Raw genomic sequence first — 20,539 nt, 5'->3', positions numbered from 1 at the left:
GTGAAATATGAATAAGCACACTGGTTATTATGCTCCACATACAGTATATCCCTGCTAGTTGTTGCAGAGGTGGCAGCAGGGCCGTACCTGAGAATAGACCAGGAACAGTGGTATTCTTATTAGTCTGAGACAGAGGGAGGGGGGAGGCCAGGGAGGGAAGGATATATGAATGGAGGTCAGGAGAAAGAATGTATGCTATGCAGAGGGAGGGAGCGATAGGTGACGGAAATGGGACAGGAGGCTGGGAGAGGTCGAGGCAGGTATGTGCTCACCAGACAACATGGGGCATGTTCATACACACACACCAGCACTCACGCGCACACACATACAATTGAAGTCGGAAGTTTACATACACTTAGGTTGGAGTCATTCAAACTCGTTTTTCAACCACTCCACAAATTACTTTTTAAGAAACTATAGTTTTGGCAAGTCGGTTAGGACATCTACTTTGTGCATGACACAAGTAATTTTCCAACAATTGTTTACAGACAGATTATTTCACTTATAATTCACTGTATCACAATTCCAGTGTGTCAGAAGTTTACATACACTAAGTTGACAGTGCCTTTAAACAGCTTGGAAAATTTCAGAAAATTACGTCATGGCTTTAGAAGCTTCTGATAGGCTAACTGACATCATTTGAGTAAATTGGAGGTGTACCTGTGGATGTATTTCAAGGTCTACCTTCAAACTCAGTGCCTCTTTGCTTGACATCATGAGAAAATCAAAAGAAAGACCTCAAAAGACGCGTTCTGTCTCCTAGAGATGAACGTACTTTGGTGTAAAAAATGCAAATCAATCCCAGAACAACAGCAAAGGACCCTGTGAAGATGCTGGAGGAAACAGGTACAAAAGTATCTATATCCACAGTAAAATGAGTCCTATATCGACATAACCTGAAAGGCCGCTCAGCAAGGAAGAAGCCACGGCTCCAAAACCCCCATTAAAAAAAGACAGATTACAGTTTGCAACTGCACATTGTGACAAAGATCGTACTTTTTGGAGAAATGTCTGGTCTGATGAAACAAGAATAGAACTGTTTGAAAAAATGACCATCGTTATGTTAGGAGGATAAGGGGGAGGCTTGCAAGCCGAAGAACACCATCCAAACCATGAAGCACAGGGGTGGCAGCATCATGTTGTGGGGGTGCTTTGCTGCAGGAGGGACTGATGCACTTCACAAAATAGATGGCCTCGTGACGCAGGACAATTATGTGGATATATTGAAGCAACATCTCAAGACATCAGTCAGGAAGTTAAAGCTTGGTCACAAATGCATCTTCCAAATGGACAATGACCACAAGCATACTTCCAAAATTGTGGCAAAATGGCTTAAGGCCAACAAAGGCATGGTATTGGAGTGGCCAACACAAAGACATGACCTCAATCCTATAGAACATTTTTGTGCAGAACTGAAAAAACCTTTGCGAGCAAGGAGGCCTACAAACCTGACTCAGTTACACTAGCTCTGTCAGGAGGAATGGGCCAAAATCCAGTCTTGTGGAAGGCTACCCGAAACGTTTGACCCAAGTTAAACAATTTAAAGTCAATGCTACTAAATACTACTTGAGTGTATGTAAACTCCTGACCCGCTGGGAAGAAATAAAAGCTGAAATAAATCATTCTCTCTACTATGATTCTGACATTTCACAGTCTTAAAATAAAGTGGTGGTCCTAACTGACTTAACAGGGAATATTTACTTGGATTAAATGCCAGGAATTGTGAAAAACTGAGTTGAAATGTATTAGGCTAAGGTGCATGTAAACTTCTGACTTCAACTGTGTGTGTGTGTGTGTGTGTGTGTGTGTGTGTGTGTGTGTGTGTGTGTGTGTGTGTGTGTGTGTGTGTGTGTGTGTGTGTGTGTGTGTGTGTGTGTGTGTGTGTGTGTGTGTGTGTGTGTGTGTGTGTGTGTGTGTGTGTGTGTGTGTGTGTGTGTGTATATGTAATTAAGCTCATTAAGGCATGATGGGGACCTGATATTCTGGGAAACACAGGCCAAGAGCCAACAGGACATTCCAACAGGAGATTACTGAAGCTCAGGGTTCCCAGACCCTACACATTACTATACACCTCACATCAGGGTGTTACTGTTAAGTCTCTCACTAGAGGCTGGGGGTCTGTAGTGTGTAGTGTGTGTCTGGACTGTGTCGTGTGTAATATTGAGTGTGTGTCTGTAGTGTGGAGTGCCTGTAGTGTGTAGTGTAGAGTGTGTGTCTGTAGTATGGAGTGTGTAATGCAGTGTGTGTCTGTAGTGTGGAGTGTGTGTCAGCATATCGATTGTGCTACCAGGGCTGGTAAAACCCTGGATCATTGTTATTCTAAGTTCAGAGACGCATATAAGGCCCTCCCCCGCCCTCCTTTCGGAAATGCTGACCACGACTCCATTTTGTTGCTCCCTGCCAATCGACTGAGACTAAAATAGGAAGCTCCCGCGCTCAGGTTTGTTCAATGCTGGTCCGACCAATCTGATTCCACACATCAAGATTGCTTCTATCATGTGGATTGGGATATGTTCCTCATTGCGTCATACAACAACAATGACGAATTCACTGATTCAGTGAGCGAGTTTATTAGCAAGTGCATTGGCGATGTCGTACCCACAGAAACTATTAAAACATTCCCAAACCAGAAACCGTGGATTGATGGCAGCATTCACGCAAAACTGAGAGCGTGAACAACTGCTTTTAACCAGCGCAAGGTGACCGGAAACATGACCGAATACAAACAGTGTAGCTATTCCCTCCACAAGGCAATTAAACAAGCTAAGTGTCAGTATAGAGACAAAGTAGAATCGCAATTAAATGGCTCAAATCAAATCAAATCAAATTTTATTTGTCACATACACATGGTTAGCAGATGTTAAATGCGAGTGTAGCGAAATGCTTGTGCCTCTAGTTCCGACAATGCAGTGATAACCAACAAGTAATCTAACTAACAATTCCAAAACTACTGTCTTATACACAGTGTATGGGGATAAGGAACATGTACATAAGGATATATGAATGAGTGATGGTACAGAGCAGCATACAGTAGTTGGTATCGAGTACAGTATATACATATGAGATGAGTGTGTAGACAAGTAAACAAAGTGGCATAGTTAAAGTGGCTAGTGATACATGTGTTACATAAGGATGCAGTCGATGATGTAGAGTACAGTATATACATATGCATATGAGATGAATAATGTAGGGTAAGTAACATTATATAAGGTAGCATTGTTTAAAGTGGCTAGTGATATATTTACATCATTTCCCATCAATTCCCATTATTAAAATGGCTGGAGTTGGGTCAGTGTCAATGACAGTGTGTTGGCAGCAGCCACTCAATGTTAGTGGTGGCTGTTTAACAGTCTGATGGCCTTGAGATAGAAGCTGTTTTTCAGTCTCTCGGTCCCAGCTTTGATGCACCTGTACTGACCTCGCCTTCTGGATGATAGCGGGGTGAACAGGCAGTGGTTCGGGTGGTTGATGTCCTTGATGATCTTTATGGCCTTCCTGTAACAACGGGTGGTGTAGGTGTCCTGGAGGGCAGGTAGTTTGCCCCCGGTGATGCGTTGTGCAGTCCTCACTACCCTCTGGAGAGCCTTACGGTTGAGGGCGGAGCAGTTGCCGTACCAGGCGGTGATACAGCCCGCCAGGATGCTCTCGATTGTGCATCTGTAGAAGTTTGTGAGTGCTTTTGGTGACAAGCCGAATTTCTTCAGCCTCCTGAGGTTGAATAGGCGCTGCTGCGCCTTCTTCACGACGCTGTCAGTGTGAGTGGACCAATTCAGTTTGTCTGTGATGTGTATGCCGAGGAACTTAAAACTAGCTACCCTCTCCACTACTGTTCCATCGATGTGGATAGGGGGGTGTTCCCTCTGCTGTTTCCTGAAGTCCACAATCATCTCCTTAGTTTTGTTGACGTTGAGTGTGAGGTTATTTTCCTGACACCACACTCCGAGGGCCCTCACCTCCTCCCTGTAGGCCATCTCGTCGTTGTTGGTAATCAAGCCTACCGCTCTTGTGTCGTCCGCAAACTTGATGATTGAGTTGGAGGCGTGCGTGGCCACGCAGTCATGGGTGAACAGGGAGTACAGGAGAGGGCTCAGAACGCACCCTTGTGGGGCCCCCGTGTTGAGTATCAGCGGGGAGGAGATGTTGTTGCCTACCCTCACCACCTGGGGGCGGCCCGTCAGGAAGTCCAGTACCCAGTTGCACAGGGCGGGGTCGAGACCCAGGGTCTCGAGCTTGATGACGAGCTTGGAGGGTACTATGGTGTTGAATGCCGAGCTGTAGTCGATGAACAGCATTCTCACATAGGTATTCCTCTTGTCCAGGTGGGTTAGGGAAGTGTGCAGTGTGGTTGAGATTGCATCGTCTGTGGACCTATTTGGGCGGTAAGCAAATTGGAGTGGGTCTAGGGTGTCAGGTAGGGTGGAGGTGATATGGTCCTTGACTAGTCTGTCAAAGCACTTCATGATGACGGAAGTGAGTGCTACGGGGCGGTAGTCGTTTAGCTCAGTTACCTTAGCTTTCTTGGGAACAGGAACAATGGTGGCCCTCTTGAAGCATGTGGGAACAGCAGACTGGTATTGATTGAATATGTCCGTAAACACACCGGCCAGCTGGTCTGCGCATGCTCTGAGGGCGCGGCTGGGGATGCCGTCTGGGCCTGCAGCCTTGCGAGGGTTAACACGTTTAAATGTCTTACTCACCTCGGCTGCAGTGAAGGAGAGACCGCATGTTTCCGTTGCAGGCCGTGTCAGTGGCACTGTATTGTCCTCAAAGCGGGCAAAAAAGTTATTTAGTCTGCCTGGGAGCAAGACATCCTGGTCCGTGACTGGGCTGGATTTCATCTTGTAGTCTGTGATTGACTGTAGACCCTGCCACATGCCTCTTGTGTCTGAGCCATTGAATTGAGATTCCACTTTGTCTCTGTACTGACGCTTAGCTTGTTTAATAGCCTTGCGGAGGGAATAGCTGCACTGTTTGTATTCAGTCATGTTGCCAGACACCTTGCCCTGATTAAAAGCAGTGGTTCGCGCTTTCAGTTTCACGCGAATGCTGCCATCAATCCACGGTTTCTGGTTAGGGAATGTTTTTATCGTTGCTATGGGAACGACATCTTCGACGCACGTTCTAATGAACTCGCACACCGAATCAGCATATTCGTCAATATTTCCATCTGACGCAATACGAAACATGTCCCAGTCCACGTGATGGAAGCAGTCTTGGAGTGTAGAGTCAGCTTGGTCTGACCAGCGTTGGACAGACCTCAGCGTGGGAGCCTCTTGTTTTAATTTCTGCCTGTAGGCAGGGATCAGCAAAATGGAGTCGTGGTCAGCTTTTCCGAAAGGGGGGCGGGGCAGGGCCTTATATGCGTCGCGGAAGTTAGAGTAACAATGATCCAAGGTTTTACCACCCCTGGTTGCGCAATCGATATGCTGATAAAATTTAGGGAGTCTTGTTTTCAGATTGGCTTTGTTAAAATCCCCAGCTACAATGAATGCAGCCTCCGGATAAATGGTTTCCAGTTTGCAAAGAGTTAAATAAAGTTCGTTCAGAGCCATCGATGTGTCTGCTTGGGGGGGGATATATACGGCTGTGATTATAATCGAAGATAATTCTCTTGGAAGATAATGCGGTCTACATTTGATTGTGAGGAATTCTAAATCAGGTGAACAGAAGGATTTGAGTTCCTGTATGTTTCCTTCATCACACCATGTCCCGTTAGTCATGAGGCATACGCCCCGCCACTCTTCTTACCAGAGAGATGTTTGTTTCTGTCCGCGCGATGCGTGGAGAAACCCGTTGGCTGCACCGCCCTGGATAGCGTCTTTCCAGTAAGCCATGTTTCCGTAAAGCAGAGAACGTTGCAGTCTCTGATGTCCCTCTGGAATGCCACCCTTGCTCGGATTTCATCAACCTTGTTGTCGAGAGACTGGACATTGGCAAGAAGAATGCTGGGAAGTGGTGCGCGATGTGCCCTTTTGCGGAGTCTGACCAGAACACCGCCGCGTTTCCCTCTTTTTCGGAGTCGTTTCCTTGGGTCGCTGCATGCGATCCATTCCGTTGTCCTGTTTGCAAGGCAGAACACAGGATCCGCGTCGCAGAAAACATATTCTTGGTCGTACTGATGGTGAGTTGACGCTGATATATTCAGTAGTTCTTCTCGACTGTATGTAATGAAACCTAAGATGACCTGGGTTCTGATCAGACTCCGGAGACGGGCACACCGTGCGCCACTCCCTAGCATTCTTCTTGCCATTCTTCTTGCCAATGTCCAGTCTCTCGACAACAAGGTTGTCAAATCCTTCTGTTCACTTGATTTAGAATTCCTCACAATCAAATGTAGACCGCATTCTCTACCAAGAGAATTCTCTTCGATTATAATCACAGCCGTATATATCCCCCCAAGTTCTGAACAAACTTTATTTAACTCTTTGCAAACTGGAAACCATTTATCCTGAGGCTGCATTCATTGTAGCTGGGGATTTTAACAAAGCTAATCTGACACACTACAAACACTCTGTTGTGTGTAATGCATGTCCGTAGTGTGTAGTGTGCTTGATTCTTTAAGTCATCCTCTCAGATCTTCCACCACAACAGGATCAAAGGAATCATTGGTGTGATCCTATCCGATGGCAACATTTTTTAAAACATTTTACCTTTATTTAACCAGGCAAGTCAATGACGGCCTGGGAACAGTGGGTTAACTGCCTGTTCAGGGGCAGAACGACAGATTTGTACCTTGTCAGCTCGGGGATTTGAACTCGCAACCTTCCGGTTACTAGTCCAACGCTCTAACCACTAGGCTACGCTGCCACCCCAACATCTTATTGAATTTCCTCCTTTTGTTTCATTTCAGGCACCTGTGAAAGAAACGGACACAAATTCCTCTCAGGACAGACTTACAAAGAGAACTGCAACTTATGGTAAGTGTCTAATCGCTTTCTAGTGGTGTAGTACTTAAGTAAACATACCGGAAAGGTGTGTCTGGGTATCTGTACTTTACTATTTAAATTTTTGGCAACTTTTACTTTTACGTTACTACTTTTCTACCAAAAATAATGTACTTTTTACTACATACATTTTCCCTGACACCAAAAAGTACTCGTTACATTTTGAATGCTTAGCAGGACAGGAAAATTGTCTAATTCACACAGTTATCAAGAGAACATCCCTGGTCATCCCTACTGCCTCTGATCTGGCGGACTCACTAAACACTTGCTTTGTTTGTGAATGATGTCTGAGTGTTGGAGTGGAGCCCCTGGCTATCCGTAAAGAAATAAAAAACAAGAAAATGGTGCCGTCTGGTTTGCTTAATATAAGGAATTAGTTTTACTTTGATACTTAAGTATATTTGAAAACAAATACTTTTAGACTTCTCTCAAGTAGTATTTTACTGGGTTACTTTCACTTTAACTTGAGTCATTTCCTATTAAGGAATCTTTACTTTTACTCAAGTATGACAGTTGGGTACTTATTCCACCACTGCAGCTTTCTCTTTTTCCTCTCTATGTACCTTTATCACTCCTTCATATCCTCCTCTTTCTCCCCTCTCATTTCTTTCTTTACATCTCTTATGTCCTAACAGTGATTAGTCCTTCACACACTTTGCTCTGATGACATGACATTTCTGGTTTTACCACAGACAGACCCAAGTTTTCCATGGAGAGTTTTGGGGGCTCTTCTCGTGATGCTGGCTCATTCATAACTCTTCTACATATACTTGGGACCCCTGTCCATTCATTTGGGTTATTGTAGCTAGCTATCTCCTTTATCGAAGCAGTATTAGACAAGCAACGGCAGGAAATGTTATCATATCACACTACAATACAACACTTAGCATTGGGCAACATTAGGCAACATTGAGCAAAATTGGTAAACATTTGAAACATTGAGCAACAGTGGGCCTTGTGGGGGATAGAGCAGCCAGGTCACCTGTGATACAAGTCAGTATTCATCGTCCATCCATGTCTGATGATGTCGGTCGAAACCGGCCACTAGGAGCAACAGCGAGCACAGGCTAAACTACAGTCACATCCCAGCTAGGGCTTAGTTAACTTATACACAGGCTAAACTGCAGTCACATCCCAGCTAGGGCTTAGTTAACTTATACACAGGCTAAACTGCAGTCACATCCCAGCTAGGGCTTAGTTAACTTATACACAGGCTAAACTGCAGTCACATCCCAGCTAGGGCTTAGTTAACTTATACACAGGCTAAACTGCAGTCACATCCCAGCTAGGGCTTATTAACTTATACACAGGCTAAACTGCAGTCACATCCCAGCTAGGGCTTAGTTAACTTATACACAGGCTAAACTGCAATCACATCCCAGCTAGGGCTTAGTTAACTTATACACAGGCTAAACTGCAATCACATCCCAGCTAGGGCTTAGTTAACTTATACACAGGCTAAGCTACAAAATCATCCCAGCTAGGGCTTAGTTAACTTACACACAGGCTAAGATACAAAATCATCCCAGCTAGGGCTTAGTTAACTTATACACAGGCTAAACTGCAGTCACATCCCAGCTAGGGCTTAGTTAAATTACACATAGGCTGTCAGGACCCGGTTACGAACCCGGGTCTCCGGAGTGAGAAACAGTCACTTAACCGACTGAGCCACGAATAGTTGGCAGAACCCAGAAGATGAGGCAGGCACAGCAGTACTTGAGACGGTGTATTTAATGAAGTAAAAAGTGAAGTTCTTCAGGAAAACATGTAACTCCACAACCTCAAAAGGAATTCCACAAGAACAAAGGTAATCCTCCAAGACAAAAAGGTAAATCCACAAGGTGGAAGGTATAGCACAAAAAGCCTAAAAAAATACTCAAAAAACAAACAAACAAGAACAAAAAACAGAATTCCACAAGAGAGTCAACCGGGATCAACAAGAGTTCACAGAGTACTAGGGCTGGGTGCTAACATACAAACACAGAGCAAGGGACTGAGTAAAACAAAGGGTTTAAAATACAATCAGGGGAAACGAGGCACAGGTGCAAATAATAATGGGGATCAAGGGAAAACAAAAGGTCAAAAGGCACAATGGGGGCATCTAGTGACCAAAAACCGGAACAACCCTGGCCAAATCCTGACAGAATCCCCCCCCTAGGAACGGCTCCTGACGTTCCTACCAGCTCTCTCAGGGTGGAGGGCCCTGAACTGACGAATGAGGTCAGGGTCCAGTATGTCTTTGGCAGGAACCCAGGAGCGCTCCTCGGGACCGTAGCCTTCCCAGTCCACCAGATACTGCCAGGACCGCTGCACCCGGCGGGAATCCAGTATCCGATGGACGGTATAAGCCGGCTGGCCTCCAATGACACGAGGCGGAGGGGGAGGTCTGTCTGCCGGGACAAGGGGAGAAAAAACAACAGGTTTTAATAAGGAAATGTGAAATGTGGGATTAATCTTAAGGGATCTGGGTAAGTGTAAGCGATAAGAAACTGGGTTAACTCTCTGGCAACCTTAAAGGGACCGTTGTATTTTTGGGACAGCTTGCGAGACTCCACCCGTAGTGGTAAGTCTCTTGTGGAGAGCCAGACTCTCTGGCCGGGGCGCAGGGTAGGCCCGGGACGGCGACGTCTGTTGGCTTGTTGTTGGTACCTCTGTGAGGAACGCATAAGATTAAGACGGGTCTTCCTCCACATAAGCCGACAGCGTCTGACGAACTTCAAGGCTGAAGGCACTCTGACTTCTGCCTCCTGGTCCGGGAACAATGGAGGGGCATAGCCAAACTGACACTCGTGCGGGGACATACCAGTGGAGGAGGAGCGCAAGGTGTTGTGCGCGTATTCGGCCCAAACAATGAAGGACGACCATGTGGACGGGTTGTTACGAGTCATACATCGGAGGGTGGTTTCCAGCTCTTGATTCATCCTCTCTGTTTGGCCGTTGGACTCCGGATGGTACTCTGAAGATAGACTGGCAGAAGCCCCCATGAGTTGGTAGAAGGCCTTCCAAAACCTAGAGGCGAATTGGGGACCTCTGTCAGAAACCATATCTTGAGGAATGCCGAAGACTCGGAACACATGATTAATTACCAACTCAGCCGTTTCCTTGGCAGAAGGTAACTTAGTCAGAGGGACGAACCTGGCCGCCTTTGAAAACCTGTCGATTATGACTAGGATAGTAGTATTGCCATGGGATGGAGGAAGGCCAGTAATAAAGTCCAATGAGATATGGGACCAGGGTCTGTGGGGAACAGGTAAAGGGTGAAGGAGTCCTTGCGGGCGGAGGTGAGAAGATTTGCCCTGGCAGCACAAGGGGCAGGCATTGATGAAAGTGGCAACGTCTTCTCTTATGGTAGGCCACCAGAACTTACGCTGGATGAACTCCAAGGTGCGACCTACGCCCGAGTGACAGGTAAGGTGAGAGGAGTGCCCCCACAGAAGGACCTGAGTCCTCACTGCCTTGGGGACAAACAACCGATTGGCAGGACCTCCTTTCGGGTCCGGTTCAATAGCTTGAGCTCGTCTCACGGTATCCTCAACTTGCCACGAGAGCGGAGCCACGATCTTAGCAGCAGGAAGGACAGGCATGTCCGTGTCATCTCGAATGGCAGGAGCGTAGACTCGGGACAGGGCATCCGGTTTGAGATTCTTCGACCCGGGCCGATAGGTGAGGATAAACTGGAATCGATTGAAGAAAAGAGACCATCTAGCTTGTCTAGAGTTCAACCGCTTCGCCTGCTGGATATACTCCAGATTTTTGTGGTCCGTAAGCACTTGAAACGGGTGAGAAGCCCCCTCGAGCCAGTGTCTCCATTCCTTCAATGCCATCTTAACCGCTAGGAGTTCACGATCCCCCACATCGTAGTTCCTCTCAGCCGGGGTAAGCCGGTGTGAGAAGAAAGCGCACGGATGAAGCTTCTTGTCTTCACCCCTCTGAGACAGGACAGCTCCAACACCAACCTCTGAGGCGTCTACATCCACCACAAACGGTTCATCCGTAGTCGGTAGTATCAGGATGGGAGCAGAGAGGACGCGCTACTTGAGTCCTTGGAAGGCCGTCTCAGCTTCTCTTCCCCACAAAAACCTTGCATTGCCACCCTTGGTTAAAGCTGAGAGAGGGGCTGCCACCAAGCTGAAGTTCTTGATGAACTTGCGGTAAAAGTTAGTGAAGCCCAGGAAACGCTGAACTTCCTTAACGGATTTGGGGGTGGGCCAATCTGCTACCGCCCCTACCTTCCTGGGGTCCATTTGGACTCGACCGGGTTCCACTACAAATCCCAGGAATTGTACTCGGGATGAATGGAATTCACATTTTTCCGGCTTAACGTACAGATGGCTGTCTGGGAGGCGTTTGAGTACTTGTCTGACATGCTTTGTGTGTTCTTGAAGAGAGCTCGAAAAGATGAGGATGTCATCCAAGTAAACGAACACAAATATGTTAAGCATATCCCTAAGCACATTGTTTATGAGCGCTTGGAACACCGCTGGGGCGTTGGTCAGGCCGAAGGGCATCACCAAGTATTCATAGTGACCAGTAGGCGTGTAGAAAGCGGTCTTCCACTCGTCACCAGGTCTGATCCGCACAAGATGGTATGCGTTCCGCAGGTCAAGCTTAGTGAAAACAACTGCTTCCTGGAGCAGCTCGAAGGCTGTGGCCATAAGGGGTAGCGGGTAACGGTTACGGACGGTTATGGCATTGAGTCCCCGGTAGTCGATCCAAGGACGTAATCCACTGGCTTTCTTGGCCACAAAGAAAAACCCTGCTCCCGCCGGGGAGGTGAGGCCTGCTTCCAGAGCGTCCTTGATGTAGGTATCCATAGCAGCTCGTTCGGGTGGAGATAGGGAAAAGATCCGACCCCTGGGGGGGCAAGTGCCCGGAAACAGTTCGATGGGGCAATCATAAGGTCTATGGGGTGGTAGCATGGTGGCCCTCTGTTTGCTAAATACCAGTTTGAGGTCATGGTAACACTCGGGAACTCGGGTCAGGTTGATGGATTCTAAAGATTCGGGAGTAGAACTCGGGGAATTCGGGAAAATACAAGTAGCTTGGCACGTAGGACCCCACTGCTTGATAGTGCCCACAGACCAGTCGATGTGAGGGTTATGGCTGTGAAGCCAGGGGTATCCAAGGACGAGAGGGAACTCGGAACAGGAGATCAAATGAAAGTTCATCAATTCCTGGTGTTGTGAAACTGAAAGTCGCAAGGAGGTAGTGACATGAGTGACAAGTCCAGATCCCAAAGGGCTTCCATCCAATGTAGTAACCCTCATGGGGTCACTTAGAGGTTCAGAGGGAACGCCATTCTCCTTCACCCAGACACCATCCATGAAGTTACCTGCGGCTCCAGAGTCTACCAAGGCTTGAAGGTGAAGCTTGTGGTTGTCCCAGGAAAGGATGACTGGAATGAGCAGACGGGAGTTGGACGGATGGGAGGAGGTTATGTTTCCCGTTACAGTTCCCCCCGGTCTGTACGGGACAGAGCGTTTCCCTGGAGCCCGGGACACGTGGAACGGAAATGGCCCGGTTTGCCGCAATATAGACAGCGTCGCTCCCTCATCCGGCGGTCTCTCAGCCTGGGAGATGCGTCCAATCTGCATGGGTTCCGGTGGAGCCAGCGAGGATAAAGGTGGGGACTCGGAGCTGGGACTGATAGGGGCTAGAGGTCTACGGTTGAGTTCTCTCTCTCTCAGACGCTGGTCAATGCGTGAGGCCAACTTGATCAGGGACTCGAGATTGTCCGGTGGTTCCCGAGTGGCCAGTTCATCTTGGATAGTGTCGGAAAGGCCTTTCAGAAAGCAAACCGTGAGCGCCTCGTTGTTCCAGCCACTCGCTGCTGCCACCGTGCGGAACTGGATGGCATAGTCCGTCACGCTGCGCCGACCTTGGTGGAGAGTCAGGAGCTGTTTGGCTGAGTCAGGACCACTGCTTGGGCCTTGAAACACTCGTTTGAATTCCTCAGCAAAGGCAGAGTAGCTGGCACAGCAGGAACTATGGGCATCCCACACAGCAGTAGCCCAGGCCGGGGCTTTTTCCGACAGCAGGGTGATGATATATGCGATCTTAGACCGGTCGGTGGAGAACGACGAGGGTTGCAGCTCGAAGGAGAGAGAACATTGGGTGAGAAACCCTTTACAAGCACATGGATCACCTGATAACCGTTGGGGAGGTGGAAGACGAGGTTCAGCCAGAGGGTTAACTGCCATGGGTACGTGAATCTGAGGTACTGGGACGGGAACTGTTGCCGGGGTAAGTCGATCAGATATCTGCTTTATGGAAGTCAGCATCTCCGACAGAAGATGAGAATGTCTAGCCATTAAGGCCTCTTGCTGAACCAGGGCGGCTTCGTGGCGTTGGACAGTCTCCTGGTGGTGGGACAGCATGGCAACAAGGTCCTGGGAACTGGCTACCTCTGGGTTCATTTTTGGCTCTGTGTTTCTGTCAGGACCCGGTTACAAACCCGGGTCTCCGGAGTGAGAAACAGTCACTTAACCAACTGAGCCACGAATAGTTGGCAGAACCCAGAAGATGAGGCAGGCACAGCAGTACTTGAGACGGTGTATTTAATGAAGTAAAAAGTGAAGTTCTTCAGGAAAACATGTAACTCCACAACCTCAAAAGGAATTCCACAAGAACAAAGGTAATCCTCCAAGAGAAAAAGGTAAATCCACAAGGTGGAAGGTATAGCACAAAAAGCCTAAAGAAATACTAAAAAAACAAACAAACAAGAACAAAAAACAGAATTCCACAAGAGAGTCCACCGGGATCAACAAGAGTTCACAGAGTACTAGGGCTGGGTGCTAACATACAAACACAGAGCAAAGAACTGAGTAAAACAAAGCAAAGCACAGGAGCAAATAATAATGGGGATCAAGGGAAAACAAAAGGTCAAAAGGCATAATGGGGGCATTTAGTGACCAAAAACCGGAACAACCCTGGCCAAATCCTTACACAGGCTAAGCTACAATATCATCCCAGCTAGGCCTTCGTTAACCCAGCGGGGGGCACTGGTAATTCGACCATGATAACAAGTTCAGTGTAACGAAGTGCGCTGAGAGTAGGGAAGCAAGTTCAGGGAGTGTTTTAATAAATAAACACAACATAATACAAAATAAGAGACATGAACAACGCACAGACATGACACAGGAACAGAAACAATAACGCCTGGGGAAAGAACCAAAGGGTGTGAAATGTATAGGGAAGGTAATCGGGGAAGTGATGGAGTCCAGATGAGTCTGATGACGCGCATTTCAGCCTGGTGACCTAGAGGCCGGTGAGGGAGCACATGTGACAGTACCCCCTCCCTGGCGCACGGCTCCAGCCGCAGGATGCCGACCAAAATTACGATCCTGGGGATCAGGAGAGGACCGGTCACCTCTACCTAAGTGCAGGAAACCTGTCAGTCTGGCTGAGATGCGGGAGCATGGCGACCTAGAGTGCCGGAGAGAGCATACGTGACGGTACCCCCTTCCTGGGACTTTCGGCTCCACCCACAAGACACCAACCAAAGAGATAATCCCGGGGATCAGGAGTGGACCAGTCACCACTGCTGATGTGCTGGAACCTGTTGCCGGCTGGGGCGGGGCGGGGCGGGGCGAGTCGGTGGAAGCAGGGGAGCCTGGCGATCTGGCGAAGGCATGAAAGCCCGAAGAGCCAGCTGAGGCAGGGGAGCCTGGCAATCCGGCTGAGGCAGGGGAGTCTGGCAATCCGGCTGAGGCAGGGGAGCCTGGCAATCCGGCTGAGGCATGAGAGCCTGACAAATCGGCAGTAGCAGGGAAGCCTGTAGGAGCTCCCGGACCCGACATCATTCCCACCGAAAAAAAAATGTAAACACTCCCTGATCCTTCCCTTAGGTGAGGCGTTATTCTGTAATGATGTGCGCTGAGAGTCGGGAAGCAAGTTCAGGCAGTGTGTAAAAATAAGAGACACAAACAATGCACAATAACGCCTGGGGAAGGAACCAAAGGGAGTGACATATATAGGGAAGGTAATCGGGGAAGTGATGGAGTCCAGGTGAGTCTGATGACGAGCAGGTGTGCGTAACGATGGTGACAGATGTGCGCCATAACGAGCAGCCTGGTGACCTAGAGGCCGGAGAGGGAGCACACATGACATTTAGATAGTGTAGCAGTCAGCTAACTTAGCAATCTAAAAAGGTATTGCTGACATGGGCTAATTGACTGACTATCAGTGACTGACAGGAGAAAAACTGCTGGTGCACAACCTCAAAATTGCACCTTGTGTATTCTACTATTCTAACTCTAACTATTATCCTCAACTGGCAGCTTCATTAAATAGTACCCGCAAAACACCAGTCTCAACGTCAACAGTGAAGAGGCAACTCCGGGATGCTGGCCTTCTAGGCAGAGTTGCAAAGAAAACGCCATATCTCAGACTGGCCAATAAAAATAAAAGGTGTATTGTGAAGTGAAGGGAGTTCTGTTGTTCTGTGAAGGGAGTAGTACACAGCGTTGTACGAGATCTTCAGTTTCTTGGCAATTTCTCGCATGAAATAGCCTTCATTTATCAGAACAAGAATAGACTGACGAGTTTCAGAAGACAGTTCTTTGTTTCTAGCCATTTTGAGCCTGTAATCGAACCCACAAATACTGAGGCCAGTTTATTGCTCCTTTAATCAGAACAACAGTTTTCAGCTGTGCTAACATAATTGCAAAAGGGTTTCTAATGATCAATTAGCTTTTTAAAATGATCCATTTGGATTAGGTAACACAACGTGCCATTGGAACAGAGGAGTGATGGTTGCTGATAATTGGCCTCTGTACACCTATGTATATATTCCATAAAACATCTGCCGTTTCCAGCTCCAATAGTCATTTACAACATTAACAATGTCTACACTGTATTTCTGATCAATTTGATGTTATTTTAATGGACAAAATTAGCTTTTCTTTAAAAAACAAGAACATTTCTAAGTGACCCCAAACTTTTGAATGGTAGTGTATATTACTAATATACTTCTATACTACTATAGTCCTACTATACTTTTATACTATTATAGTACTACTGTACTTCTATAATACTATAGTACTGCTATACTTCTATACTGATATAGTACTAATGCACTTCTACACTACAATAGTACTACTATGCTTATGTACTACTATAGTACTACTACACTTCCATACTACTGTAGTACTACTATACTTCTATACTACTATACTACAATAGTACTACTATTATTCTAGAGTACTATAGTACTACTATTATTCTATACTACTATACTACTACTATACTTCTATAGCACTATAGTACTACTGTACTAGTATACTTATATACTGCTATAGTACTACTGTACTTCTATCCTACTATAGTACTACTGTACTTCTATACTACTATAGTACTACTACACTTATTTACTACTATAGTCCTACTGTACTTTTACAGTACTATACTATTTCTATTATTCTATACTACTATAGTACTATACAACTATAGTGCTACTATACTTATACTACTATAGTAATACTATACATCAATACTATTATATTACTACTAAACTTTTATACTGCTATAGCACTACTATTCTACTATAGTACTATAGTACTACTACACTTCTATTCTATTCTATTACTACTATACTTCTATAGTACTATAATACTACTGTGCTTATATACTGCTATAGTACTACTATGCTTCTATACTACTATAGTACTACTATGCTTCTATAATATTATCGTACTAATTTACTTATATAGTACTATACTACTACTATGCTTCTTTACTACTAAATTACTACTACACGTTTATACTATTATATTACTACTATACTTTTATAGTACTACTAAAAATATTTGGTTTGAAATGTACTTAAGTATCAAAAGTAGAAGTATAAATCATGAAACATTTCTTATATTAAGTAAACCAGACGACACAATTTTTTTTTTTTTTTTCATTTATGGACAGCCAGGGGCACAGTTCAACAAATAATGTACAAACAAAGCATGTGTGTTTAGTGAGTCTGCCAGATCAGAGGCAGTAGGGATTACCAATGATGTTCTCTTGATAAGTGTGTGAATTAGACAATTTTCCTGTCCTGCTAAGCATTCAAAATGTAATGAGTACTTTTGTATGTCAGGGAAAATGTATTAAGTAAAAAGTTCTTTATGAATGTAGTGAAGCAAAAGTAGTCAAAAAAATCAGTAGTAAAGTAAAGTACAGATACCCCACAAAACTTTACACCCACTGTAATTCACTTATGTTCTACTGATTATCGAATAACTGTTGGATAGTCTGTGATACAACATGCAGTCTGAAATCTAACATGCAAATACACCTGGGCAACATCTCTCTGACATGCTAATACACCTGGGCAACATCTCGCTGACATGCCAATACACCTGGGCAACATCTTTGTGACATGCTAATACACCTGGGCAACATCTCACTGACATGCCAATACACCTGGGCAACATCTCGCTGACATGCCAATACACCTGGGCAACATCTCACTGACATGCCAATACACCTGGGCAACATCTCGCTGACATGCCAATACACCTGGGCAACATCTCACTGACATGCCAATACACCTGGGCAACATCTCGCTGACATGCCAATACACCTGGGCAACATCTCACTGACATGCCAATACACCTGGGCAACATCTCGCTGACATGCCAATACACCTGGGCAACATCTTTGTGACATGCTAATACACCTGGGCAACATCTCACTGACATGCCAATACACCTGGGCAACATCTCCCTGACATGCCAATACACCTGGGCAACATCTTTCAAACATGTCAATACACCTGGGCAACATCTGTCTAACATGTCAATATAGACGACCTGGGCAACATCTGTCTAACATGTCAATACACCTGGGCAACATCTGTCTAACATGTCAATACACCTGGACAACATCTCTCAAACATGTCAATACACCTGGACAACATCTCTCTACCATGTCAATACACCTGGGCAACATCTGTCTAACATGTCAATACACCTGGGCAACATCTGTCTAACATGCCAATACTCCTGGACAACATCTGTCTAACATGTCAATACACCTGAACATCTCTCTAACATGTCAATACACCTGGACAACATCTGTCTAACATGTCAATACACCTGAACAACATCTGTCTAACATGTCAATACACCTGGACAACATCTCTCTAACATGCCAATACACCTGAACATCTCTCTAACATGTCAATACACCTGGGCAAAATATGTCTAACATGTCAATACACCTGGACAACATCTGTCTAACATGCCAATACACCTGAACATCTGTCTAACATGTCAATACACCTGGGCAACATCTTTGTGACATGCTAATACACCTGGGCAACATCTCACTGACATGCCAATACACCTGGGCAACATCTCCCTGACATGCCAATACACCTGGGCAACATCTGTCTAACATGCCAATACACCTGAACATCTCTCTAACATGCCAATACACCTGGACAACATCTCTCTAACATGCCAATACACCTGAACATCTCTCTAACATGCCAATACACCTGGGCAACATCTTTCAAACATGTCAATACACCTGGGCAACATCTGTCTAACATGTCAATATAGACGACCTGGGCAACATCTGTCTAACATGTCAATACACCTGGGCAACATCTGTCTAACATGTCAATACACCTGGACAACATCTCTCAAACATGTCAATACACCTGGACAACATCTCTCTACCATGTCAATACACCTGGGCAACATCTGTCTAACATGTCAATACACCTGGGCAACATCTGTCTAACATGCCAATACTCCTGGACAACATCTCTCTAACATGTCAATACACCTGAACATCTCTCTAACATGTCAATACACCTGGACAACATCTGTCTAACATGTCAATACACCTGGGCAACATCTCTCTAACATGTCAATACACCTGGACTACATCTGTCTAACATGTCAATACACCTGAACAACATCTGTCTAACATGTCAATACACCTGGACAACATCTCTCTAACATGCCAATACACCTGAACAACATCTGTCTAACATGTCAATACACCTGAACATCTCTCTAACATGTCAATACACCTGGACAACATCTGTCTAACATGCCAATACACCTGAACATCTCTCTAACATGTCAATACACCTGGGCAAAATATGTCTAACATGTCAATACACCTGGACAACATCTGTCTAACATGCCAATACACCTGAACATCTGTCTAACATGTCAATACACCTGGGCAACATCTGTCTAACATGTCAATCAATACACATCTGTCTAACATGTCAATAACATCTATCTAACATGTCAATACACCTGAACATTTACAACATCTCTCTAACATGTCAATACACCTGGACAACATCTGTCTAACATACCAATACACCTGGGCAACATCTGTCTAACATGTCAATACACCTGGGCAACATCTGTCTAACATGTCAATACACCTGAACATCTCTCTAACTTGTCAATACACCTGGACAACATCTCTCTAACATGTCGATACATCTGGGCAACATCTGTCTAACATGTCAATACACCTGGACAACATCTGTCTAACATGTCAATACACCTGGACAACATCTGTCTAACATGTCAATACACCTGGGCAACACCTGTCTAACATGTCAATACACCTGAACATCACTCTAACATGTCAATACACCTGGGCAACATCTGTCTAACATGTCAATACACCTGGACAACATCTGTCTAACATGTCAATACACCTGAACATCTCTCTAACATGTCAATACACCTAGACAACATCTGTCTAACATGTCAATACACCTGAACATCTCTCTAACATGTAAATACACCTGGACAACATCTGTCTAACATGTCAATACACCTGGGAAACATCTGTCTAACATGTCAATACACATGGGCAACATCTGTCTAACATGTCAATACACCTGGGCAACATCTGTCTAACATGTCAATACACCTGAACATTTACATTTAAGTCATTTAGCAGACGCTCTTATCCGGAGCGACTTACAACATGTCAATACACCTGGACAACATCTGTCTAACATGTCAATACACCTGGGCAACATCTGTCTAACATGTCAATACACCTGAACATCTCTCTAACATGTCAATACACCTGGACAACATCTGTCTAACATACCAATACACCTGGGCAACATCTGTCTAACATGTCAATACACCTGGGCAACATCTGTCTAACATGTCAATACACCTGAACATCTCTCTAACTTGTCAATACACCTGGACAACATCTCTCTAACATGTCGATACATCTGGGCAACATCTGTCTAACATGTCAATACACCTGGACAACATCTGTCTAACATGTCAATACACCTGGACAACATCTGTCTAACATGTCAATACACCTGGGCAACACCTGTCTAACATGTCAATACACCTGAACATCACTCTAACATGCCAATACACCTGGGCAACATCTGTCTAACATGTCAATACACCTGGACAACATCTGTCTAACATGTCAATACACCTGAACATCTCTCTAACATGTCAATACACCTAGACAACATCTGTCTAACATGTCAATACACCTGAACATCTCTCTAACATGTAAATACACCTGGACAACATCTGTCTAACATGTCAATACACCTGGACAACATCTGTCTAACATGTCAA

General features: G+C 45.5%; 1 protein-coding gene across 2 annotated transcripts in view; it reads left to right on the top strand.

The window, feature by feature from the left end:
• tinagl1 (tubulointerstitial nephritis antigen-like 1) overlaps nt 1-20,539 on the top strand; it is a 59,920-nt gene that overhangs the window by 10,640 nt on the left and 28,741 nt on the right. For both annotated transcript variants that reach the window (XM_046325791.1, XM_046325792.1), the window contains exon 3: nt 6,851-6,917. In XM_046325791.1, the coding sequence (XP_046181747.1) occupies nt 6,851-6,917 (67 nt within the window). The remainder of the gene's footprint in view (nt 1-6,850; nt 6,918-20,539) is intronic.

Source organism: Oncorhynchus gorbuscha, linkage group LG24, assembly GCF_021184085.1.
Source record: "Oncorhynchus gorbuscha isolate QuinsamMale2020 ecotype Even-year linkage group LG24, OgorEven_v1.0, whole genome shotgun sequence".
In the NCBI taxonomy this organism is placed as follows: Eukaryota; Metazoa; Chordata; class Actinopteri; order Salmoniformes; family Salmonidae; genus Oncorhynchus; species Oncorhynchus gorbuscha.
This window is presented reverse-complemented; position numbering and strand designations above follow the sequence as displayed.